The following is a 26903-nucleotide window of genomic DNA, read 5'->3' on the forward strand; positions in this document are numbered from 1 at the left end:
AATAATTCAACTATAGACATTTTAATGCATTCCTAGACAAGTCGATTGCACTAAGAGTTAGAAAAAAAAATTAAGTGTACGTTCTAATTAATAGGAGGTGAAATGTCGAAAATACTTTCAAAGTTGTATTGTGTACAGGCGGAGAGCGGCCACCTCCTGGGTCCTGGTTACGGCTCAGCGTCACTCCCCTGCGCATGTCAGCCAACACGTGTGGCAGGCAGCAGCAGTGTGTCCGTCTGTTAGCTTGGTGTTTGTTCCCGTGAATTACATTTTCTGACCGTGCTGTGGAGCGACAGCTCGTCTAAATGGGGGGTCTTCAGAAGAAAAAGGTAGGAGCTCCTGCCACACTCAGTAACACGAATACAAAAGTGCAACAATAGCTATCTGGCTAGTTAGCTAGCAGGGCTAGTTGAAGTTTGTTGTTAGTCACAGTCTGTTAGACTGAGTTATATGCGAATGCAGAGTTTATCTTTAGTTTAATATAGATCAGGCAGATTAAACGAGTAAGTGATTTATTTTCATTTTGTTTTACAGTTTGAGCGCGGCTCTGCCACCAACTACATCACCAGGAACAGAGCACGAAAGAAGCTGATGCTGAGCCTCCCCGACTTCAGGTAGATGTTCAGCTTGTTCTTAAACACTCCGCGGTGGAGTTCCACAGTAGCCTGACCCTTTCTTTTCTTAACTGTGGACACTTATATGTGTCAGTTTAAGGTAAAGAGTGAAGATGATGGACCGGATTGTCAGACCTTAAACCACCTTTCAGGACCCCTGTGCAAATTCTCAGTTATCTATTGTACACATTCCATTCCATTGTAGTTCCTTGTGTTGGCTGGATAGTAGGGGAAACTTATGGGATTTCATGCTGTCTGGGTTCTGTTGGGGAGATCTTCGAGTGAAAATGATGTCTTGTTCCTTAAACAACTTTTTCATAATTTAAATCAGCATTAAATGTCATTAAGAGTTCGCTTTATTTCCCCTCACCTCTTATTTGTCGAGCCCTTTAACTGTGAAGCTTAGTACCTGTGAAATTGCCATCAACTGTTAGTGTTTTCTATTTTAGATGCTAGATCTGCATGTCCTGTTAACCAGGCTCTCCGGAGACATCCAAAAACATTTCATTGTCTCCTGAATTTTAGGCGGCTGTGCATCCTCAAAGGAATCTATCCCCATGAGCCAAAACACAAGAAGAAGGTGAACAAAGGCTCCACTGCCCCAAGAACCTTCTACCTGCTCAAAGACATCCGCTTTCTGCTGCACGAGCCAATTGTGTCCAAGTTCAGAGAGTACAAGGTATTTAAAATGAACCCGCCACGTTTTAATTTCCAACAGACTAAAAATCTGAAATATTTAAGAAACTTTGGTTTCCTGTAATTAGTTTTATTTCTAGAACAATTGTATTTGTGAGGAGGAAAATACTTTGGAGGTTGAAAGGTTTCTTTGGTGCATTTTTGTGAGTCTGACATGAGGCAATGTCTGGGAGTTACTTTAAGAATGGTTTCCAATAATTGTATTGACTAAGACAGAACAGCTAACTCATTCAGTGTGTTATTTCAACAGATCTTTGTGCGTAAACTGAAGAGAGCTTATGGAAAAACCGAGTGGTCTGCCGTTGAAAGACTGAAGGAGAACAAGCCGACCTATAAGTTGGACCACATCGTGAAAGAAAGGTGGGAAAGTTATTCTCCTTACCCAATGTGGGGGTGGGGTCAGTTACCCTATTATCTTAAAAATATTAATTATGACATATTTATAGACATTAAAACATGTTTTCAGAAGACATGTTTTAATGTCTACAAATACGTCATATGTTTATTTCACTATGCTGTTTGGTTTGAAAATAGTCCAAATTGCCACTCCTTATACAGGTTTCTTTTATATAAATAGGTATTAAATTATTGTATATATTTTATCCTTGCAAAAGTGTGACATTAAGTAATTTCCCTCTGGGATTATTAAAGTATGTCTGATTCTGATTCAAAGGAACTAACCTTAGTCTGCAGATGGCAGCATTGCACAGTTTACAGAGGCTCTTTGATTAGGAGAAACAAGTGTTTTCACAAATGAAGGTCGTTTTGATCCTGTATTCAGTTTCACAATTTTATATTTTGGTTCATGAAAATCGTTTGCAGGACATTCAGACATTGGTTTGAATTGCTGTGTTTTAATGAACACTTGATTTTGATTCAACAAACTACAACAAAAAAGAGAGTGCTCCACACAAGGCGGAGAAAAAATAGGGAAATAAGTAAAGGCAGGTAGCCTTCAAAATATAACATGTATAAAGACACAGCACAACATTTTGGGAGGAAACGCTGCTCTTCATTCAAATATATTAACCAGTATGGAGAGGGGTATGGTGACTCCCTCTGCAATGTTTGTATCCCCTGACACAGTGAAGCCGATCATCAATAACTGGTGAAGATGTTGGACAAGAGTGACATTTGTAAACCTGGATCTTTCTCCAAAATTACTGAAAAGACGTGGTTTACACATGACAACAATATCCAGTGTTCTGCACACATGACAACCTTTTTCTTCCACCTACATCTTGAAGGTTTGGGGTTTGCTAAAATCTCCCAAAACATTTTGGGCTAATGTACAATAGTCCGATGAAACCAAGCTAGAATTTTTGGCCTATAATTCCTAAATTTATGTTTGCCACAAAAACAAAGGTGAGCATAAAAAAAATGGCATGCCGAAATTGAAACAGGGTGATGGCGGTATCATGCTGTGGGGTTACTTTTTCTCAAATGGAAATGAATTTGTTTGTTTTTTCACAAAGATGATTAAATTATACCTGGTCAGTTTTGACCAAAAACCTTCAGCTTTCTGCTGGAAAACAAACGACACCAAGTTTTTGCACATTTATTCCGTTCCAGAAATTTGCATTTTTGGTTTTGGCACAGTATGATATCCCATTAAAGTTTGGGAATGTTTTGAAATAATTCATTATGGTCTTTTTCTTTCTACATCCCCTTGAATCTGGCTTTTTAATAGGTGCCTTCGGATTCTTACTGGGTCTCGTGTTTTCTTTGGCAGATATCCGACCTTCATCGATGCGCTCCGTGACATCGACGATGCCCTCTGCATGTGTTTTTTGTTCTCCACATTCGCCCGAACAGGAAAATGCCATGTCCAGACGATCCAGCTGTGCAGACGCCTCACGGTGGAGTGGATGAACTATGTGATCGCGTCTCGTGCGCTCAGAAAGGTTCCCGTTTCCTCTGTACATCAAATTATTATACATTTATGAATGTTTATTCTAAACGCATTTTTTTTTATTACTCATAGGTGTTCCTCTCCATCAAGGGAATATATTACCAAGCTGAGGTCATGGGCCAGCTCATTACATGGCTGGTGCCATATCAGTTCTCCCATGATGTAAGTGCAGATGACTGCTTGCAGCCAACCGGGGCTATGCTAATAAGCAGTTACGCTATTATTGCGGGATTAAAATGAAGGTTGGCACTTCTTTGTCAGCCTCAGGCGCTGAGTCATCAAATGCAACAAAACGGCAATTAGTTTCATGATGGCCCCAAGCTATTCAGCTGCTGCAGTAGGCAATCATAATATTATAATAGATAGATGGTGCTGTGTGTTTGCTTAGTCTGGTCAGTGGATCTGAACAAAAAAATGCCATTATGTTAATGCAGGGATTCTTTATTGTCTGGTAAAGCTGGTGCTAATAATTAAAATAGTAGGGCTAAGTTAGGCATGCCCTGTAAACAGTGGTGTAGAAACCCTTTTAATGGTTTCCCTGAGGCTGTTGTGCTATTTTGCTTGTTATTTATTTGATGTTTATCAAATAACTCGGTCTGTTAAGGATTGTCTGCTGAATATCAGCTGATATTAGGACAATAGTTGAAAGGGTGATCCGAGCACTGGTGTTCTTCTAACAGCACACTCTGCACACGTGGAATAAATAGGTGACAAATTCTGTTCAAATAAAAGAATTTACTAACAAAAATAAAATGCTCATCCAGGGGACAATATCACATAATGTTGTTTGCCTGTATTAACAATATATTTCAATCATCAATTCCTCTCTACCAGGCTAGTGAAACCTAATTAAAACTACTAAGCAAGATTAAGATTAAAGACACAAAGGAACTTTGTACTCACAAAGGAACAAAATGACAAATAAAAATAGTTGAAAATCATCCTCATAAGAATGATTCTATGAATTTAGACCTCACAGATCTGAGTTAGAGAACCAAAGTTCATCTTAGAGAATGTGGAATGAGTTTAAATTAGCTTAACTAATTCAGAACATGTTTGTGGGTCACCAAACTGTTAGGACCCACAGTTGCTTCCTCTCTCCAGTGGAGACCTCATAAGGTCCACGGAAAAGTGAGATGGAAGGGAGAGAACACGACTTTACAGGAGAGTCTGCAGCTTCTTATAGCGTCAGACAGTCTAATAATTTCTCCTTTCTTGTGGCTGCACCCTCACAGTCTTGCTTCTGTTTTCTTTCCTTGCTGAAACCCAAACACTCTGTAAATGTAAATGTCCAAACCTTTCAGTTTTTCTATACTGTGAATTATTTTATTTTAGTTTATCACAAAACTTTGTTTCTTAGATAGTGATTAGTGACAAACTTGATTTTAGAATGGAAGGCTGTCTTTATTTCTTGTAAACCTTATTTTAGAAAATGCTTTTTCTTTTGCAAAATAATTAAAAACCCTAACCCCCAATTTATTCCCTCTTAAAATGAACAAGTTAAACATTTCATTTGGTGTGCTCCAGAAAGCTGACTTGAGGTTGAGCACCATGGTAAGATCCAAAGAACTGAGACCTTCAGAAATAACTCTGGAGCACCTTTTTGAGTCTGTAAAGGATTTAAAGAATTTAAAATCGACCGTTCTGCTATAAGGAATAAGTGTTTATATGTGGTAGATGTTTAAAACTACTAGTTCGCCCTGAAAGCAGACGGCAGGATGCTAAAAGAAGTCTCCAGCAGCAGGCTCCTGCTACGGTTATTATGAAAGGGCTTACCTGTACAATCAAACAGGAGGACTTTCATGGTGGTATCACTTTCTCTTCCAGATTTAAATATAAAGAATCTGACAGTGATATCTAAACTTTTCTTTAATAAAACTGAATGAAGGGTTGTAGCCAACTTGTCAAACTGGACACATGTCTGCATTTAAGTCAGAAAGCATATTTGAAGTAGACTAATAGCTGCCTGTATATCTATAAGTACAAAAGAAATGTTGTGCTTGAATAAATTATTAATTTTTTTTTTTAACCACTAAACCGTGACGCTAAATGTTTTTGTTCTTTCAGCACCCAACAGATGTCGACTACAGAGTCATGGCAACTTTCACAGAGTTGTACACAACTCTCCTGGGGTTTGTCAACTTCAGACTCTACCAGTCTCTCAACTTGGTGTACCCTCCAAAGGTATTTCAGTTTCTAGAAATTCTGGAGGGGATTTTATTTGCCCCTACAATGATGATGTGTGAGTATGTGGCCGGATGGCGAGCGTCTACTCAGCAAATGTTTCCTCACTCCTTGCAGCTGGATAGTAAAGCAGAATTAGATCTCAAGGAAGAGAATGAGGACGACTATGCCATGAGTTCAGAGAGCTACTACGAGGTAAGTCTGTCTTTCTCCTTCAATCTGAAAGGTTTGGTTTTCCAATCATCGAATAATTCAATATTATCGCATATCGCCTGTTTTTATTATACCATGCAGCCCTAGATACACGACGCAAAAAGCTAAACAAACTACAACAATACATCTTCTTACCTGAGAAACTTTATGCTCACAAACAACACAGGCTTTCCTAGAGCCATCTGGGGATTTCCCATCTGTCAGCTTTTCCCTTGAAGCTAGGAATATCACTTATCATGATTATTGGGCAGAAAGTGTTTCTAACTCAAACAGTTTCAGGTGGGTGAAGAGAAATCTGCCCTATTCCTGAAGTTGATATTGCATTTACATGATAAAAATGACACAGGGTTAAAAAAATTATTAAAGGAGCATAGCACAACTTGCTGAGGAAAATCCTCTACCGCTGGGTATGCACAGGTCTTTAGTTTAGAGGGCCCATATCTTCTGAGGTAAGACGGCTATAAATATTAAAGTTGGCCCGCATTCTCTTGCTAATGCATCATTCAAGACTGAGACTCAACAAAGTAGCCAGGTGAGCAAGAGCGCACCGTGTCACAGCCACGCACACAACACAACCCTGATCACTCTCTCAAGAACTATTGGAGCCTATTGAGGCAACAGCAGTAAATGGAGGAAAACTCAGTTTACATGTCAAGCATGTATGAGAAAGGGGGAAAAATGCGCAAAGCTCCTTTTAAAAAAAATAACAACAATGTAGAACATTTAAATATATAACAATAAAAAATAAACAAAGGCTTAATTGTTTGTGCACTTCATGTAGCAGCACGAGGCCTTTGTAATGCAAATTATCTACCTGAGAAATTTGTAAACAGTAATATAAGAAGAAAATGTAAAGAAATGTGAACAATCTGTTTTTTAAACCAGGTCATCAATGCAAATGACCTTCCTGAGAACATCTGATTGATTTGTATATTAAACTGTTTATTTTTTTTTTCTACTTGAAAAACGATCGTGTTTTATTATCCAATCTATTCTGCTCTAACTGGCCTGAAGGAAACTGTCAAAGACGGACACAGAGGAAGATTTGCGTACACATAGTCCTCACAGCTGCGCTACGCCACTCTGTCACATCTTCCTTGCTCTGACACCGTCTCTTCACGCAGACCAGCTGACATTAACAATTAGAAAAGTTGCACTGAAAAAAACCTGCGTGTCACAGCGAGAGAGAAAACCTTCTGTCGGGAGGAGGAGGCACTCGCGCAGCGGTCGCAGGTGGAGATCAGGCGTCTTTTTTGTACCTACTTTAAGCAGCTCAACCACCGTTTAAAAAACAACAACTTTGACACATTTTTATGGCAGAGTGAAAGTTTAAAAAAAAAAGCACCTCGGTCGGGTTATCTCCCCGTTCTCAGGGTGAAACAGACGCTGTTTCCTCCTGCTCACAGTGATGGAGGCAGACATTCAAAGAGCAAATACAGCTAAATAAGACTTACTTGTTGTCATTCAGTCTTACAACATTACCAGCCGCTCTCTACTGGGGAGGATGAACCTCCATGTGCTTAAAAACAGCAGCGCTACAACTGCAGGTTGCTCAGGTGGGAGCCGCCAGAATCGACAGACTTCTGGAAGTGACGGTGTCGAAACGTTTTCAGAAAAACTGGATGAAGGTCCAGTTGCCTGTGATTTAAGAATGTTTGTGACTGGATATGTTGTAAATTGCTTTTGTATTCTTACCTACATGTATTTGTGTACAAAAGGAAGTGACCCACAGTGCATTGCAAAAGTACTGTGATGCTGTTATTTATTTTACAGTTTTTACAGCAGATTTCTGGACAGAACCTGACTCCTTACCCGAGGCTGGTGTTTTTGCAGAAGTTTCTTTAGTTAAAAAGCTAATATTAATCACAGTGATGAATGAACAGATTTTTCTTGTCTGCTTTGCAGAAACTTTCAGCTCTCAGTTCCAGCCTGGCACGCGTCGTCTCCACAGAGGAGGAGGAGGAGGCTAAACTTGATCAGTTTCCTGTTGAAGGGGTGAGAAAGCAAGCCAGATGTCTTTTTTTTTTTTTTTTTTTTCTGTTTGATCAATGTTTACAGCGGAAATCTGAAAACATGTACAAGCTACGGGGAACTAATTAGTCTCAGAGGACCAAGGTGAGAAGTGACATTTTTTCAGTGGAGGATTGACACCTCTCTGAGATACGGTACCTAAGTAGGGATTTACAGCTTTATGTTGCTATGAACATGATGTTTTGCCCAGCTGATTTGAAGTTATTATCCAGTGAGCCCTGCTTCACCACAGGGACTTTCCATGAACTAGCAGAACCTTTTTTTGAAACGATTACATGCTGTATGTAGTTCAGCAACCCACGCCTAATCCCTCCTAGAGCCTCTAACATCCAACAAAACAAAAGCGGACGCTAAAGAATGAGAGCTCGCTGTGCCTTGCTGTTATAGTCCCAGCCCTTGAACTTTCTCGCTTTGGCACTGCAAAGTTTACATTTTTATTGGGATTTCATACTCAAAGTGGTGTCTAACTGTGAGGTGGCAATAATTTTTTTCCTTCATAAATACATAAAATTCTGAAAAATGTTTGAGTTATATATATATATAATATTAATATATATAATATATAGATATATAATATATATATTATATATATATATATATTATAATATCTATATATCTAATATATATATATATATATATATATAATATATATAGATTTATATTGTTTTTGTCAACTTTAACTGCATTAATAGCTCTTGATCTGTCAGTTTCTTTCTGGATATTCGTTTTTATTTTGCCATGGATGCTTAATGACACTTTGGCCTGGGTTTTGACCAGGTTATTCTTGCTCATAAAAGGCTTTGATCTAAACCTTTCCACTGTAGCTCTGGCTGTATCTTTAGAGTTGTTGTCATGCTGGAAGGTGAACCCCATTCAAGTCCTGCAGCTGCCATTAGCTTTTTCTTTAGGATTTGCTTTTCATTAGCCCAAATCAGCTTCTCTGTCCCTGCTGAAGTAAAGGATTCCCATGATATGATGCTGCCACTGCCATTTTTCACTGTAAATGGGAAGGCTACATTATAAATTTTTTGTCAGGATCTTGCAGTGATGGATGTATAATCTGACGGCTGCACAAATACTTCCATTGCACATCCCACAGGTTCTCCATGGGATTAAAGTCCGGACTCCGTGGTGGCTAATTCATGTGTCAAAATGATCTGTTGTGCCCCATTCGTGCACAGATTGTGAAATAAAATAAATCACAGTTGGAATAGTTGATAACCTCAATCATTGGGTGCATGATGTTTCAGAACCTTGACCTGACTGACTGCAGCAGTCCCAGATCATGGCGCTGCCCCCACAGACTTTTACGGTGGGCACTAGGCGCTACGCTGATGCACCCACCGCTCTGGGACAGGCTAAACCTGGACTCACTGGACCACATGGCCTTCTTCTATTGATACAAACTGAGAGCTACTTTATTGGTAGTTATACAAAGGGCCAGCAGTACTGACCTTTGTACTAGAAGAGTCTGAGTTAACCATAACTTTATGTAATATAAAAAACATTTAATGCTTTTTTAATAGATGTCATTTTTAAATCTATATAACTGCAAGTGTGGTTTTATAAATAAGGAAGAGCAACAGAGTAAAGTAACGCTTTAGATGCAGCTCATTGATGGGTTGAGCCATTTTTAGACCAGGCTCGTGGTCCTTTGGGGCGACCTGGTGTCTGCGGCACTGTGTTGATCTTTATTATTATTAAGGCTACAAAGCTTTTGTTGGGCTTATCCTTGTTGAGAAGCATGCAATATAAAAACACTTTACCTAGTAATGAAATGAAAAGTAGTAATGAACATCGTTAAACGTAAGTTCATCCTTAATGCGTTTTAAGCGAGAAAACGGATTCCCTCCGCCTGTCCTTTACAGCTTCAATTAAGGATTTTAATAATAGTTGATTCTTAATACTGGTTTATTATTTTAATTTTTTTGCTCAGGAGGACATGGACAAGATGGAAGCCAGAGAAAAGGAACAGAAACAGCTGGAGGTCCAAAAAAAGATCTTTGAGGGACTCAAATTCTTCATCAACAGAGAAGTACCCAGAGAGTCGCTGGCTTTTGTCATCAGGTGAGACAGACAAGATGCTAATGCTGGAGGGTATTAAAGCAAACATCAATGTTCGTTCTCTGCTAAAATGCTGCTTGATTTAAGTGTTATTTTTTCATGAATATGTCAGAATTAAATGTCAATCTTGGTGCTCCCAGGTGTTTCGGCGGTCAGGTGTCCTGGGATAAATCTGTTTGTATTGGAAGCACATATGATGTCACAGATGAGACAATCACACATCAGGTTGTTGACAGACCTAATGTGGACAAACAGTACATGAACAGGTACATGACCTTTTGCTTTCATTGCAGATTAAAGAATCAATATCTGTTTATAACGCATCAAATCCTTTCCAGGGTCTCTCTTCACAGTAGCCCTGTCTACATTTTCAAGTCTTTTTTTATCCATTATTGACATTCTAATCTTTTTAGATCTGTTTTTTTATTTTTTTTAACAGCTGTTGGTCTGTTTCAAAATCTTCTTGTGCTGTTGTTTTAGGTACTACATCCAGCCCCAGTGGGTATATGATTGTGTCAATGCTAAAATACTCCTGCCCGTGGAGGACTATTTCCTTGGAGTGACGCTGCCACCTCATCTGTCTCCATTTGTGGAGGAGAAGGAAGGAGACTACGTTCCCCCCGAGAAGCTGAAGATAATGGCCTTACAGCGAGGAGAACAGCCTGGTACGGATCAGCCGTATTTCATAAGTGCATTGTCCATGTGGTTAAATGGCCATTATCTCTGCTTACCATATTTTTCGGACCATAAGGTGCACTGGGAAATAACATGTCTGAGGGTCTTTGTCCACATATACGGTGCACCTGATTATAAGGTACATTACATATTCTTCCCAAGTGTGTAATGTTACTCCGCGCTCAGGTAGAGTGATCAGACATCTCTAATTTCTGGGCACAGTCCTCGTTTTGGATGACCTGCCCCCCGGCAAAAGCTCTCCCTGGAAATATCCCCGATTTCCACGTATCCTAATGTAGTAAAAAAGTTCAGCGCAACAAGAGGTATTTACTCGGTCCTGCCACTGTCCCAGCGTAATAGTGCCGAACGCGCCTTCCCCGCCCCCCGTCGGTGCTGCAGTTCAGACAAAACAAACCAACCCCCAGGCAGAGATTCTGTGTTTAACAAAATCAGAGACGTCCCCAGTTTTCATTAGAGAAATCAAATCTGGTCACCTTAAACAGCTTTCTGCTGCGAGGGAGAGCTATCTGTCTCTGCTGGGAGGACAGAGTAGGCCAAAATAAACAGAACTTTTATATTGGATTAACTTACTTGGTTTATTGTTGCTAGCACATACTCCGGGCGCGGGCTGCGTTACATGAATGCACTTCTAGTTTCTACATTACAGTCAGGCAGTCTTGTAGACAGCTCAGGGGTCCAATCAGGTAATGACACGGTGTACCGTAATGCTCCAAATATCCATTGAGTGGAGCGGCTTCGTTGCTAAAAAAAAGTTGTAGCAGATTTTTAAGCACGTTATACCACATATCGGTCAATAAGCCATTAATCCAGGGTTTCCGCTACATGTATTTGATCATGGCGCACCGCCACACCAAAATAAAAGCCGCCACACCTTCAAAACGAATATAAAAATATGTTGAAACAATGTAAAGCAAATATGCTTCACACTGTTTTATCATGTACGATATAGCATAGCTACTGTATATTTGTGTACATATTCTAATCATAATCAGAGTTTAAATTGACTTTATTTTGAAAAACCAACACCTCTGCCTCTTCTTTCTCACTGAGAAGCTGCTAGCGAATGAAGCTACTGGGCGCTGCGCTGCCCTCGGTAGTGAAGGAAAACTAGAGACAACAGTCCGGTGTTTCCAACTTAGCCACTCTGTCATATTTGGGGACTTTTCAGACCCCTCATGGAACTTTTATTCAAAAAAGCAACTACAATCAAATCTAGTGACTTTTCTCTGTGTTTTTGGCAATGTAGCTGCTTCACGTGAAAGCAGCAATCTGTCTACTGTTGCCGTCTCACAACATGGTATGATGGGGAGGGCTCCCCATTCCCTCAGCGCTGTCTCACAGGCACAGGCAGCTGCCTCGTCCTGTAATCTCCTCGTTTTATTGCCTCTCTGACTCCGTCAAGCCTGCTTTAATATCCGGAGCGAAAACTAATTCAGTTCAAGGGCAGAAATTGCTGGTTGTAAACACAACCAGCAAAACCACAACAGTGAAGACCAGCTTGTCATGTGTTTTTACTTTAACCAGTTAACCCCGTTGGGTCCAATTTTGGGCCCAGGAGAGACACGCCTATTGTATCGCGCTTCAGACGTAGGTCAAAACTGTCAAATTTTTTACTTTTATAAATACCTCTTAGGAGGAAGCTTTAATGTCTATAAAACAAGTCCATATTTTTTCACAAATACTTTTGGTTTTACTGCATTTTAAAAACACGTTCCCCAGCAGAACAAACTCTACGTGATCATTTCAACACGAGAGTGTTGAAATGATCTCGGAAAAATTGAGCGAAAGTCCGGTGGCCTCCGATTTAAGCCTGTTTGCTGTTCTTTAAAAATTGTCTTTTTCTAATTTCTTCTAAAATATCCCAAAGACTGTTGCTAATTTTGTTGATGCAGCAGTAACATGACAGCACAACTCTGCTGGGGTATCTCCCAACCATCCACATGACAAAAGTACAGAAATGTTAGCTTCCACTGCAGCCTGTTGGAAGATTCAAATGTTTCCGGCTCTCTTGAAGCTGGTTGATAGTCGTAACCCTTAACTAAAGTAACTTGTATCCCTTTGATAAGAACATTTTCAGTTTGAGCTTTTTAAAGTGCATAAATCAGCTTCAACTGGGCTGTTGGCCTTACACTGCTCTGAGGATATGTTCACTTTTCATAGCAATGTAAAATCTGTCCATTACAGGCATTATTGATAAACAACTTAAAAAAAAAAATCCAAACCATCCCTTAGGCTGGTGCCTTTGTCCAGCACTCATTAGTCCATCACAGGGCAACACAAGAGATACAGGAGAGACATTTATAAACACACACGCACACACCTAAGGGCAATTTAGAGAGACTAACCTTAAAGGTGCATTGCCCCGTTATTTGAGTTTTTTTTATTTATACATAAGTTGCTCACTCTGGTTACATGCAAAGTTTTTATGAACGATTATCATGTCCTGCTGGTGTATTAGTTGTTATTTTGGTGTTTTATGGTTAGTTTTTGGTCAGTTTGTTAGTAAATGAAGTCTTTTGTGTTTTCTTATGATTGTAAGCATAGTACGTACTGTGCATTCGCAGCAGGGGTTAAAACAAGGAAGCAGCTAACGGCTATTAGCATCTCCCAGAGAAACAATGCAGTAAGGTCCAAGATCCAGTGGGAACAAAACTGCTCAAAAAAAATAATTATTCCAAGACGGAAAAGACTGGAATGTCGCTTAGAATTCAGTATGATTGTTGGTGTTCACTGAAGTGAACATTAAACCTGCCGGTTGCTCAGATGTAACTGCAGAGTTGATTGACGTGAGTAAATGTTCTGATATGAGGCTCTTAAAGTTGCTGTAGATCGGTTTATATATAATTAATAACGGTTGGTCTTCGATCACGCTGAGCTGCCGCTTTATTGCAAGGCATTGCAGAGGGTCAGGCTCGGTCCGGCATTATTTACAAGCGATTTATTAATTAAACAAACCGGCATTATGATAGTTCTGCGATACTGTCACTAGATGGCGCCACATCTATTTATATCTGCTAATAACGGTCAATGCTGTGGCTATATTTATCTACAAAAAGGACTATCATAACATAAGGATGGAGACTTGGTGCATATAATCTTGTTTGATCATGATCAAATGGTTTTTAGTCTTTTTTTTTTTTTAAAGCATATTACGTGGCTATATACCTTTAACCTAACAGTCATGTTTTTGGACTGTGTGATGAAGCCAGAGTACCCGGAGAGAACCCACACAGGGGGAGAACACGCAAACTCTATGCAGAAAAGACCACAGGAAAAAAAAAAAGAGAAAACAAAAAGAAAAGACCACAGTCTGGGCTTTGAACCCAGGACTTTCTTGCTGCAAGGCAGCAGTGCTATCAACTGCATCACTTGTTTTATCATGTTTCAAATTGTAAGTTAACCATTATGCTTTTTTCTGTCATTGCTCAACAAGATGGAGAAGAAGAAGAAGAGGAGGAGGAAGAAGAGGAGGATGATGATGAGGAGGAGGAAGAAGAGGAAGATGAGGAGGAAGAAGCTGAAGAGAAGAACCTTAAAAAAATGGAGAAGCAGAAATCTCAGGGGAAGGTAAGAAATTTCCACTCTGTGTTTGTGTCCTCCTGTCTTTTCTAAGCTTTAGGATTCTCTGACGTCTCTTTCTCTCTCTCTCTCCTTTTAGTCTCTCGAAGTTAAAGTGACACCTGGAAAACTGAAGGTAGAAAATCCCGCCCGCTTGGAGCAGGAGGAGCAGGCGGAGGAGAAACGTCTGGCCATCATGATGATGAAGAAAAAGGAGAAATATCTGTACGACAAGATCATGTTTGGAAAAAAGAGAAAAGTCAGAGAGGTGAGTTTCAGTGCACTCTCCCTCCAAAGTTTAAACTCTCAAGTCGATAAGACTGTTTAATCATGTGAACAAGAAAGATTGTTCTGTTTTCTATCTCTGTGTACTTTACTGTCCATACCGAGCTTTTATCTACGAATGTTTAACCTGTTAATAAAGCGCTCAGGCCCAGCCGTGACCCCTTCAGTTCACCGGCCCTGAAATGCTTGTGAAACTGCTGTCAAGTATGTTTCCGTTAACGCCGATCCTTCTCTCCTAACAGGCGAACAAGCTTGCTGCCAAGAGGAAAGCTCACGATGATGCTGAGAAGGCCAAGAAGAAAAAAGCGAGAAAATAACTTGTTTGGCGATTTTCCTCTGAAGCTGACTTTCTGTATAAAACCTGATGAGTTAGTGGTGCGGGTTGGAATTTCATAAAACCTGTAGCTGCACCAGTGAGCTCTCTGTATGATGTACAGCCTCTGTGTTTGGTTGCATTGTCCTCATGTATAAATTTATGCTGAGATCCAGGATGCTCCATATGCTGTGTGATTGATTTAATATTCATTGTCCTCATTGTTGTCAACTGAGTAAGCCTACTCTAATGTAACACTTTATGCTTCATTTAAATTTCTGTATTTGAAATGATTTGCATTTTAAAGTAAAATATATCCAACTTTCACATCTGCCTATTTTACAACTGTATTTTTTTTTATTATTATGTGGTAGCAGCCTGTCCACATTGTGGTTCCTGTGCAAAGCTACTCTTGAAAGTTTTTATCAGTTCTTGGTCTGGGTTAGTATTGGAAGAAAAATGTGTTGAAAATGCTCGTTTCCAGACGTCATTCCTTTTTGTGGTGTCTAACAGATGAGGCATCTTTAGAATAAACAAGTGTTCTTTACATCCAGAGATTATTTTAGCTTTATCACCAGAATTAAGCTATCAAGGGTCCAAAGCAATGCTTTTAAGAACATGTATCCCCCGGGTTATTGAGTGTAGAAATGGAAATCTATTAAGTTTCAGATTTGGAAATGGAGCTGACCCAAGTGATTACAGATTAGGGGTGGACAATAATTATATATGTGTGTATATATATATATATATATATATATATATATATATTACAGCATTTTTCAGTGATTCATTCAGACATTCCGCGCTTTATCTACCGTAGTTTTGTTTATTTTTAAAAGCAAATATTTCTAAAATGTTATACTGGAGGAGTTTTATAAAAATGGCAAAATACTTGTCGTACAGTTATCTCTTGAAGACTTTCTTGGCAGTCTGAAGCTTTAAGAAATATGCCGTGATATAAGTTTTGGCCATACCTTCCAGCCCTAGTACAGATGCAACAACAACAAAAAGGACCATCACGTTTTCTCTGCAGCGTTGCACAGATGTTTTAAGATGCTTGTGCTGTGGGTGGGACTCATTCATTGACAGGTCTATGCTAAAAGTGTGGGCTCTCTGACCTCTAAAGAGCCTCTGTGATCTTGTGGGCAATAGGCCTGCCCTGTCCATGGCTTCCTAAATCGCTCTTTACACCCAGCTCTGCATTCCATGCATGCCTACCCAGTCCGGGTCTCGACCTGGCACACGGTGGGGGTGTGACATGATGGAGGCACTCCCAGTCAAACAAATGCATCACTGTTGTGCTCCAGCTCGATAAATGTGGGAAAGGCGGTGTAGATCGAGTCTGCCTTCTTGGCAACCGAGCTTCAGTTTAAGGGAGATGGAGTGTGGGGGGGTGCATAACTGGGTGAGGCATTGGGCCAACGTGTTGCTACATCCTGCCATGCAGAGCCAAACAGACTCCTCGGTCAGACGAATGATTTTGTCCTCTGTTGAAATACTGTCTAACATGAGATGATTATGGTGTGCTTATTTATATAGCACTTTTCAGAAACGAAAGTGTTTTTTTCTTTTTAACAGCATTTGCACATACCTGGGTTATCTTTCTTGCATAATCACAGCTCATACAATGCCTGACAAAAGTATTCATACTCCTTTGACTTTTGTGCATTTTGCTTACTGTCACAAACTTCAGTGTTTGTTTTGCGTGGCAGATCTACAGGATGTCGGCTGGAAGGCAAAAGCAAAAGTGGTTTTCAGGATTTTTAAAGAAAAGTCTAAAAGGTGTGGCAAGGATTTGTATTCAGCCTCAAACCTTTATTGACTACTTCAACCCTGTACAATCTGCCAACAGTTTGAAATCTACATAGCTGCCACATGACCAAAATCAGAGATGGGTAGTAACTCGTTACATTTACTTGAATAACTTTTTGAACAAATTGTACTTTTAGTAGTTTTACTGCGCTGTACTTTTTACTTGACTAATATTATTACTCAAGTATCGCTACTCGAGTAAAATTTCTGACTATTCTACCTACTGTGAGTAACTTCATGAATAAAGACTTAATAACAGACTTATTTTAACCAAAAATGCACCAGAGAGAAAACCCTAGATTTATTGTCTGTCCAATTGCATAACTTTTAAACATTAAATCATCAGCTGTTATGATTAGTTACTCAGTACTTGAGTAGCCCACCTCTGTCCAAAATGTTTCAGTTGCTGAACACATAGAGCTACTCGAGTTGAGCTGCTTAGACAAACTGGGTGACGGAGCTCTTTCCCTGAAACTTTACTTGCAGCTGAGAGGTGAACCATTATATTTGGGGACCAGAACTAGTTTTTACTCAAAAAAATCTAACAAAGCGAAAAAAAACACACACACACACACAGTCTGAAGTTCCCTTTAACACCAGGACACATGGGACGTTTATTCACCTGCATGGAGGGCAACGAAACTCACAGATATCTTAGATAGGTGCCAGCACAAAGTTACCAAGCTACAAAGAACGTCCTGCAGGATGGTACGCCGCAGAATGCCCAGTGGTGAATGCAGCCTCCAAGAGGCATCAGCAAAATTTATTTGAAATTAAACCGTACTATTTTTTTTTTTTTTTTGACAATAAAAATGATCTTAAATAATTTTTTCTTTTTAAGTTTGCTATATTTTCAGTCAAATGTGCAGTTATGTAGTTATGAAACACCTGATTTACTAGACCATATAAACTGTTTATTTAATGATAGTGATATTCCATAAATGCTTATTGAAATGATTGTGATGTGTTTACTGCTCCATCTAGGGATTTTTACAACATGATGGTACAGCAACCAAGATTCAAGACTCACTAATTTTGACGGATGTAGAAAACTGAATAGGGAATCTTTAAAATGTCTGATAAGATAGATAAAGTGTGTAACCAGTTTTAGTATGTTAAAAAAAAACTCTGGTTATGTCAAAAACAGAACTGTATCCATTTTTGAGTTTTTTATGTTTCACTGTTTGTAGATGTCAACATTATGTTGTGCTGTTTTAAATGATTATCACTTCAATATTTAAAAGCCCATCTAGGGACAAGTGCTGCGAATTAGCTGCTGCTATTGCACTATGATGCAAACATGGGACTGCTGTTTTGTTCAGTTTGTCTATGTTGATGTGTGTCTACCAAATAAACTTAAATATAATATAAGAAGATCATTTAATATTAATACTTTTATATGAAAGCCTGTATTCCATATTTCACCATTGATGCAGAGAACTACATTACCTGTCGGGATTCCACATTTACGTAAAGAAATCCGTAAACATGCAGTGGGTATCTGTCATGAATGGGAAATCTGGGAACATGATGCAGAGAGATCTGAAGGAGGAACTGTAGTGGATCAAATACATATATTGTCTGGACACTTCTCAGATGGAGATCTGGAAACAGAATCCATCAGGTATGTGATGCAGATTTTTCTGTATATGTGACGTATCTGGACATATCCGTGATGTGGTTTTCTCTGATCATCAGCCTGTTTTTGAAGTTTTTCTTCCTTGGTGCTCTTTTTGGATAATATGAATTGTGTAGAAAGTGAAACTGTTTTCTGATCTGACCGTTTCTGAGCAAAGGAACAAAGCTGACCTTCCCTGAGCAGGTGCTTCGGTACCCACTCTTATTATTCACACGGCCTCAGCAGTCCTCAGCAGATCATATTATACCCCAAAACCACAGAAATTTTTAATTTGTAGTCATAGACCCTTTAAAAAAATAAGTTAGATTTTTTTTTTAGATTGTCCCAGAAACACATTTTTACACTTTAGTGAATCACTAAACAAAGTGGCCACTCCTCCACCTTTCCCTTGCTGTCTGCTCTCGCAAAGAAAAAAGTAGTTTGGAGGCGTTGACTCTATCAGAACAGGTGCCTCACTAAATTGATGCAACCTCATAAAGGAATGCATAAATTCACAACGCAAAAAGCCCTGTGTAACCATGATTCTGTTAACAACACATCAAGATTATGGTCATGAAGTCATTGATTATCAATGAATTTTCTGATGTTTAATACATCCTGTTTGTATGACTTAGTGGTTGATATGATCTTTCTGGCTGAGTCCTCCTGTAATGAGTAGGTGAAGTCTCTTTCTGTGTCATCTTCCTGTCTTCCTGGCTATCTTTATCCTGGCTGTTGCGGCCTGTGTAGGGCTTATCATCTGTTTATACACTTCTTGTTCTTTGTTTAAGTACAAAGCTGTCTGTGTATGGTACTGAAGACATATGCACAACACACTTTTCTGATTTTCACTCAACGTTGACAAATGTGCCCTTTTCCTCCCACTTCACAGTTAACGGCGGTCCAGATCGCATCAAATCCTAATGACATACGTTAAGGTTTCTAAAGCGTGAAGCAGGGGTGTGAAAACTTGTCAGACATAATATTTCAGGGTTTTCTTGACTTAAAAACATTAGTAACAGGATTAAACCGTAAGCTCTTCCAGTTGCAAGTAGGATGTAAGCTTCCACGCTTTATAGTGGCACTGGATGGCCCAGGATGTATTTGTTCATATAATCGACTGATCCGTTGTGCAAAATGTAGAAGCCGTACTGTGCTTATTCATCCTAGCACATGCAGAGCTCCAGCTCGCTAAATAAGCATTTCAGACAGTAGACAGTGCAGTCTTGATCAGCTGGAACAATTTGGGCCTTTATGCTTTGGATTTCTGCATTTGTCCCTTTTATGTCCTTTTCCACCCCACACCAACCCCCTATCAGCATGCAGATCAGACTTCAGTGTCCACACTCAATAGCCTTCTGTATGTGGACACAGAATAGGGACTATATACGATCTCTCTCCTCCCTCCCTCCCTCCCTCCCTCTCTCCCTCCCTCCCTTTTTTCTGCTCACCCTCCCTTCCCTCCCTCCTTCTTTTTTTATGCTCACTGACTTGTGCATGTCCCCTGACAGAGAAACCCTGACGTCACAGGTGGCTGGATGAGCCTCCCTGCAGTGCTTTACTCAGCAGCATCAGTTTTGGAATTGAAAGTGGAAGGAGGCGGCAGCGGCGGTGGCACGAAGGCACCAGGTGTGCCTGAAGAGTGATAGGAGGAGAGGAGGAACGGCAAATACATGAGTTGGAGCAGCGGCGCGGGGAATGTGATGTGAGGAGAGGAGCGGAGGAGTCAGAATGAGCGTGTTAAGATCAGACACACCAGGAGCTTCAAGAAGGAGATTATCTTCCTATAACCCTCTGGAACTGGATGGACAACATGGTGCAGCAGGGCAACTAAAACTTCTGATTTCTCTTTGCATAAATTCATGAGGGTAAGAATGAATGATTTGAGATGTATTTGCTCTAAAGGGAGTTTTCTTTCTTTCTTTCTTGTAAAGCAGAATTTCTTTGTGTGATTGTTGAACAAATTCCAATGTTGCCAGTAACTTATGTTAAAGTGAGACTTCTTGTTTGTACATATTTGTTATTTTAATGTTATCTCTCTGCTGAGCTCATTGAACCATTTGGCGATCAAATGAACGTGCAGTAAACAGTAGATCTTGTCACTGGAAGTACTTTAGACTGTTCTAACATACTGTGCAACATTTTCATGATGTAATTGCATGAGATATGGACAAAATTCCTTAAAGCAAAATTAATGTTAACCGTTTATCACCACAGCAGAGAAGAGTAAGAGTTTGTCATTTGCAGGCCAATGACAGAACATCCCTGATAGTAGATGTAGTCATACAACCAATCCCCATTTGGTTAACCTTGTACTTTGTTCTTAACAAAAAAATAAATAAAAAAATGAAAACAGTACATACTCATATGAAACAAATTGTGATATGTGTTCCATTGAAGCTCTCTAAAGAGTCTCATTGCAACACATTAAAAGTATTTTTGAAAATAACCTTTAAGCAGGTATTAAATGTCCTTTTTGATTAAGCCCACATTTCTCGATTTTAACGTATATTTATTAGTTTGATGTAACATTATGATCTTAAATGTCGCAAACTCATTAGAAAACAAAATCATCGTAATTAACAGAAATAGAGGCTTTAAAACATTGATCTATCTATCTATCTATCTATCTATCTATCTATCTATCTATCTATCTATCTATCTATCTATCTATCTATGTATATATATATATATATATATATATATATATATATATATATATATATATATATATATATATATATATATATATATATATAGGAAGCCATAAAGACTTTTTGTTGATAGATAACAGGTGATAAACTAAAAGTGATGACAGGCTGTGTTTAAAACTAGAAATAGTGTCTTACTAACTAAATAGTGACCCCAGTAATGGATTATTTCTTAAATGGTCCAATAAACTCTAATTTTGTAATACAAATTGGCTTCAGATGACAAATAAAAACCCTTTAAGAAGTTCTGAAGCCAGATCAACAAAATGATTGTAGGTTAAAAATGAACTGCAATGAAAACAGGGGCTTGTTGTATGATCTAGCTCACCTTCCCAAAACATAAAGCTGATTAAGATCTTATCAATGTTGGTGCTGAAACTGTGACTCAGTTTTTCCTACCCAGTGTTAGAGAAGCTGTTTGAATTGTAGCCTCAGTTTGATCGCTGACATTAACAACAACGACTCCTTGAAGATTTCTCTTTTTTGGATTATTCTCAGTGAACCACAGAGAAGGTTGTGAGTTGAAAGTCCAGCAGATCACCAGCCCCTGTGACAGCAAACACCATTCCATGATTAAAGTCACCTATATATCCTTCCTTTTCCATGCTGATACTCAGTTTGTCCTTTAGCAGGTTGCCCTGTGTTGCCACCATGTGTCTGGCTACCACCGGCTCATTGCTATTGACTTTTTAGTCTAATCCCCTGTCTTGATGTCTTCTTCTGCACTATCTGGTCTTCTTTGTAAAACTATATTTCCATTTAGATTGAAATACACATTTTGGCAAACTTTTACTTCCATATTTAGATATATACATACTGTATATTCAACTTTGATGTTTTCATGTTTAAAATGTTCCTTTTATTTACATTTAACTTCTTTTAAGCATCAGGGTTTATATTTGAACCTTTTTAACTTGACCTCCTTTGTTCGTGTATATGTAAAGATTTTTCTTTACCTGCAAATAAGACGCTGCTGTGTTTTTGTTTTGTCTGGACCCACCTGAATCCAGAATCGACAAACTAAAGGTGTAAGCAGCTAACATCCAGACCGCAAACTTGTGAATGTGCTTTGGGCATATTCTGAGGCTGTGGTCCATATCTCATTAAAACCTGAAGGAGTACTGGCGGTAGGGGAGGCTACCATCATGCATGACAGTAGCTGCTCACTGGGTTCCCAAACAGTTGAGAAAAGTCTATAAAAGTATAAAATGTGATTTCAGCATTTTCCAGGCCAAGAGAAGACTAGATTCCCTAGTTCATTAACTTAAAGTATTCTTTCTTTCTTTCTTTCTTTCTTTCTTTCTTTCTTTCTTTCTTTCTTTCTTTCTTTCTTTCTTTCTTTCTTTCTTTCTTTCTTTCTTTCTGTCTTGTCCTCACAGCCTTTGATTTATGCAGGTTCAGTGTTTAATGCCTCAACAATGGAGAAACACATCACAGTGACCTATTGTCTTTTATATTCTAAAATTGGTGTAACGGACTGAAAACTTTAAAATCTGAGTCTGAAAAAGTATTTCTTTTCTTCCCGTGAAAAATGTGCAGGAACCCTGTTACCATCGAGATGAGGTAGGGGCTGCCCCCAGTCTGGTCCTGTTTACTCCTCTGGTATCCTACAGAAAAACTGTATATTTCTCACAGATTTGAAAAGAAAATCATTATTTGTTACTCGTTCTCAGACAACCACATTTTTGGGATCCTGTTTTATGCAATAATTATGTTTTTAAACTCATGTCTAATAAGATTTATTTATGACACTTGGATAAACAAGATTCCCCAGATGTGGCTGTATCAAAGCACCGTTTTATTTTTACAGCAGTAAATAATTGGCATGACTTATTTCATATAATCAATAAAAAAGAAAAAAGAATCAGCATTTTACTCTGAGTTTTTGCTTTTAACACTTTGTTGGCCAAAGCGGGAAGCCATTTATTTTGTGGTATTTTCTGTTTTAACATCTAAACAATCTCTACGCCTTTTGATAAAACATTAAACTGCAACATGAACGACTGACTACAGAAGACCCAGTAAATAACTTTAGCAAAACATGTTCTGCTTTGAAAAAGACAGTAAAGTGTGAAAATAAAGCCCTCCCATGTGTTCAGACCATTCCCTGCGTCATTGATCTGCGTCAAGCTAACAACGGGTCGTCTAAAGCTGTAAATTTTCGGGTGCTGTGAGAGTGCTTGCTGAGTCAGCAGGTAGCTCATCTTACCACAGTCTGCAGGACAGGACACTATATCATTTTCCACTGTAGTGCATTATTTATTCCTTAATAGGGAACCCAAGGTTTTCATTTCAAGTCACAAGCACCATCATTATTATTATTTTGTTTTTTTTTTTTGCTATAACCATTGAATTATAAGCTGCAGCCAGTGTCACCTCATGCAATTTGGCTGTTTACTTCATGTCTTTCGCCTGATGTTTGCCTGAAGGTGATGTGAAGCTGCAGCTCGCACCCCCACAAAGGAGGTTAAATGTAAAAATGTGAACCGCAAGTTCATACCCCACCTGTTGTCTCATGTTCCTTGGCAGCTTCAGTTACGATCCACAGCGGTACTCCAGTCCACAAAAAGATCATTGTGAGTGGAGGTTTTATTATTAATGTAATCAACTTTCTTTTTCATTATTACCTGAAGTGCTTTTTTATCATCCCTTTGTCGGAGGCTTATATTACAATCCATGCTCTCAATCAACTTTCTAAAATCTAGCAGCTTGTTGTTCTGCTATTCTCTCTAGTCATTGCTATTACAAGGCAATTTTCATTTCCCAGTCGGTCATGTTTCTGTCTCAGGACATTCTGAAACCAGAGAACTGAGATTGCAATCTACGTGGAGTCACTTTCTAATTAAATCTCCAGGGAAGGATCTGGGTTAATTATTTAAAGGTGTCGTCATTGTGTTTCTCGAGCTTCATCTCCTATTAGCAGTAGCGCCTTGATCAACAGTAACTATTTTGATTTCAGGCTTGTAACAGGATAATATATATATATATAAAAAAACTGTTGCATGATGTGTTGTGAAAATGATGATGTCTTCCGTGTCTTTAAGGTAGACTGCTTGACCATGGCTGGTAAGCAAGGGAGACAATGGAGGTCCATGTGCAAAGGCCTCATCTTAGGAACGCTTCTAACCAGCTGTATGATCCTGCTTTACTGCCTCTCCACCCAGCAGATCCACTTCAACCTACCTGAGTAAGACCTACAGTCTAAAAAGACATGACTATCCACCCAAACTGACAGGCAGAGCATGGAGAACTATAGAAATGGGGCCGAAAGGCTAATGGTAACTCTGGAGGAACTGCAGGCATCCCTAGCTCAGGTAGGACAGGACAACCTTAATTTGTCCTGTCCTACCTGAGCTTTTATGGACGAGTGGCAAACAAAAGGCCTTTGTAAGAAAGCGTGTGGCAAACATGTGCTCAGGTCAGATGATCCAAAAACTGAACCTTTTGACCTGCAAGCAAAATGTTTTGTGTTGTGGAAACATCTCGTCTCATCCTGAACACACGTCAGGATGAGGTGCCATGTTGGAAATGTCTCCCCCACAGCCTGATGCTGCCATCAGGCTGTGGGGGAGACATTTCTTCTGAATGAATATGGAAAGCTAGACAGAACTGACAGAAAGATGGATGGAGGTAAATTCCTCTTCTTCCTTTGAAGAGGAGCTGCACCAAGATTTGAGACTTCCAGCATTCACTTTCAGGGGGTCATCTTTCTCAATCTAACCCTATTTTCTGCATCTTATTCTCTCACACCAACCTTCATGTCCTCTTTACCTCCATCCATAAATCTCCTCTTTGGTCCTCCTGTGGGCAATTCCAGCCTCAGCATCTTTATACTGATGATGGTTTGGACTGTACATGTCCAAACCATCCCATTCTGGCCTCTTCGGCTTTATCTCCGATGCATCAACATGAGCTGTCCCTTTTGATGTACTCGATCCTATCCATTCTCGTTCCTCCCAAAGAGAACCTCAGCATCTTCATCTCTGCTACCTCCAGCTTTGCCTCCTGTCTCGTCCTCAATGCCACTGTCTCCACACCATACATAATCTCACTGCCATCTTGTACACCTTTCCTTTCATTCTCTTAAGTACTTCTTCCATCTTCCTAACACTTGTTGCACTTGTCAGTACACTGAAAACAAATAAATGCCACACTTTTCAGAGAAATATTTGTGGAAAAGCTTAAAAACCATGCATCCTATTCCTTCCACTACACGTTTACTCACTATTTTACTACTTCACTACTACTGCTAGTACTTTATAGGAGCAAGTATATTGCTCAGTCACATTAAATCCTACTGAATAACATTGAAGCTATTGTTTTAAACGTGACAAAATAGGAAGAGGTCCAAAGGGTATACATACTTTTGCAATGACCTGCACAGTATCAGTCTTTATAGTTTCCAAATATCTCCCAGCTTAAAACCGTTTCATGTTTTCTCTCTGCAGGATCCCAGTGCCTTACTCCTGTGCCCACCGTCCATCCCATCTTCACCCTAAAGCATCCTCCAACACGTCACAACAAACCTCCGGCCAGCCGTGCGCTCCGAAGGTGGACATAATGTTCATGAAGACCCACAAAACGGCCAGCAGCACCTTCCTCAACATACTGTTCCGCTTTGGAGAGAAACACCGTCTTCAGTTTGCTTTTCCTGACAGCAGAAACGACTTCTTCTATCCATCCCTTTTCCAACGCTCCCAGGTCAAAGACTACAAACCTGGAATGTGCTTCAACATAATCTGTAATCACATGCGGTTCAACGCTCCGGAAGTTTCTAAGCTACTTCCTTTAGACACGTCCTACATCACCATTCTGAGAGACCCGGCAGACCTCTTCGAGTCGTCATTCCACTATTTTGGCCGCCTGGTGCCTTTCACCTGGAAGATACCGGGTGACGACAAGCTGACGGAGTTCCTGCTTGACCCCCACAGATACTTTGATCCGGAGGGTTTCAACTCCTTCTACCTCAAGAACCTGCTGTTCTTTGACTTTGGACAGGACAACACCCTGGAGCTGGAGGACCCGAGGGTAGACGAGGCAATCCGATTCCTCTCAGAGCGTTTCCATCTGGTCATGTTGGTGGAACACTTTGAGGAATCGCTGATCCTGCTCAAAGATGCTCTCTGCTGGGAGATGGACGACTTGCTCTTCTTCAAGCTCAATGCCCGCAAGGGATCCACTGTGTCCAAGCTTACCCCTGAGCTGAGGGCCAGGGCTCTTGAGTGGAACGCCATTGACTGGAAGCTATACCAGCACTTCAACCAAACATTTTGGAAGAAAGTAGACGCCTATGGACGGCAGCGTATGGCCGAGGATGTGGCAGAACTCAAGAGACGGAACAGAGAGATGGCGTCGATCTGCATCGAGGGAGGCCGCGCGGTGGAAGCCGGCAGCATTCAGGAGACAGACATGCAGCCCTGGCAGCCGATAGGAGAAAAGTCTATCATGGGCTATAACTTAAAGAAGAACGTGGACAAAGCACATCAGAAGCTGTGCCGTAAGATGTTGATGCCAGAGATTCAGTACCTGACAGAGCTGGGGGTGAACCTGTGGATCACCAAGCTGTGGGGCTACATTCGAGACATCATTAACTGGTGATCAAACGTAACAGACTGTATTAAAAGAAGAAGAACAATGTAGTTGACAGATGGGTGACTGATGGGTGACAGATGGGTGCTTTAAAAAAAAAGTGTTGACTTCACAATCTTCTGAATACTGAACACGTTATATGAGAGCAGGTAAAACTTGGTGGTGTTCTCTGTGAGTCAGTTCTCCAGCATACACAAGTCTCTGGTCCAAACTGTGAGTGGATGAGTACACAACAAAGTCGCTGATCTCCCTGATGAAGTCATAACTGTTGCCATACCCTCCAAATCTTAAAGGAAACATGAAAAGAACTGTAAGCAACTTTTAAACTTGGAACCCCTCTTTCTTGTCGAAAATGTTTAACTTGTATGAAAATGATTCTGAATGATGAGTAAAAGTGTGAAAACAGTGAATGTACTAGTATTACATCCTACATCCTAGTATTACATTGTTGCTTATAAAAGGCAAAACTGGCCAAATGTTGAACAGACCAAACATCGCAGAGAAACAGTCAACATATCTGAAACATGATGAGCGATGAAAAGCACTTCACTATTGAAATAAGCCCCTGCCAGGCTATAAAACAAAATACAATTTTAATTATTAGTAA

At 39.8% G+C, this 26903-nt stretch overlaps 2 protein-coding genes across 3 annotated transcripts; both read left to right on the top strand.

Annotated features, from left to right (window-relative positions):
• Positions 1–166: 166 nt before the first annotated feature.
• Positions 167–14898, top strand: pes (pescadillo). The gene is made up of 15 exons (XM_036130152.1): positions 167–329; positions 535–614; positions 1140–1293; positions 1561–1670; positions 3043–3214; positions 3295–3384; positions 5290–5406; positions 5524–5601; positions 7525–7614; positions 9587–9717; positions 9855–9980; positions 10195–10379; positions 13844–13977; positions 14069–14236; positions 14496–14898. The coding sequence occupies exons 1-15, from the start codon at positions 306–308 to the stop codon at positions 14568–14570; spliced, it is 1734 nt and encodes a 577-aa protein (XP_035986045.1). The 5' UTR covers positions 167–305; the 3' UTR covers positions 14571–14898.
• A 4611-nt stretch (positions 14899–19509) lies between these two features.
• On the top strand, positions 19510–26903 carry gal3st1a (galactose-3-O-sulfotransferase 1a). Of its 2 annotated transcripts, none has more exons than XM_012863502.3 (3): positions 19510–19864; positions 23752–23894; positions 25156–26903. In XM_012863502.3, the coding sequence occupies exons 1-3, from the start codon at positions 19859–19861 to the stop codon at positions 26303–26305; spliced, it is 1299 nt and encodes a 432-aa protein (XP_012718956.2). In that variant the 5' UTR covers positions 19510–19858; the 3' UTR covers positions 26306–26903. The 2 variants fall into 2 exon arrangements, with proteins under 2 accessions (XP_012718956.2, XP_012718957.2); XM_012863503.3 differs by having other exon boundaries at positions 23756–23894.

The sequence above is a fragment of the Fundulus heteroclitus genome, unplaced genomic scaffold (assembly GCF_011125445.2).
Source record: "Fundulus heteroclitus isolate FHET01 unplaced genomic scaffold, MU-UCD_Fhet_4.1 scaffold_283, whole genome shotgun sequence".
Lineage (NCBI taxonomy): Eukaryota > Metazoa > Chordata > Actinopteri > Cyprinodontiformes > Fundulidae > Fundulus > Fundulus heteroclitus.

Bases quoted from the DNA above. Each gene is read 5' to 3' on its own strand.
- pes (XM_036130152.1), top strand. From the start codon at position 306: ATGGGGGGTCTTCAGAAGAAAAAG. The intron at 615-1,139 runs GTAGATGTTCAG...CCTGAATTTTAG, and splicing joins CTGAGCCTCCCCGACTTCAG to GCGGCTGTGCATCCTCAAAG. The intron at 9,981-10,194 runs GTACATGACCTT...CTGTTGTTTTAG, and splicing joins GACAAACAGTACATGAACAG to GTACTACATCCAGCCCCAGT.
- gal3st1a (XM_012863502.3), top strand. The intron at 23,895-25,155 runs GTAAGACCTACA...TTCTCTCTGCAG, and splicing joins ATCCACTTCAACCTACCTGA to GATCCCAGTGCCTTACTCCT.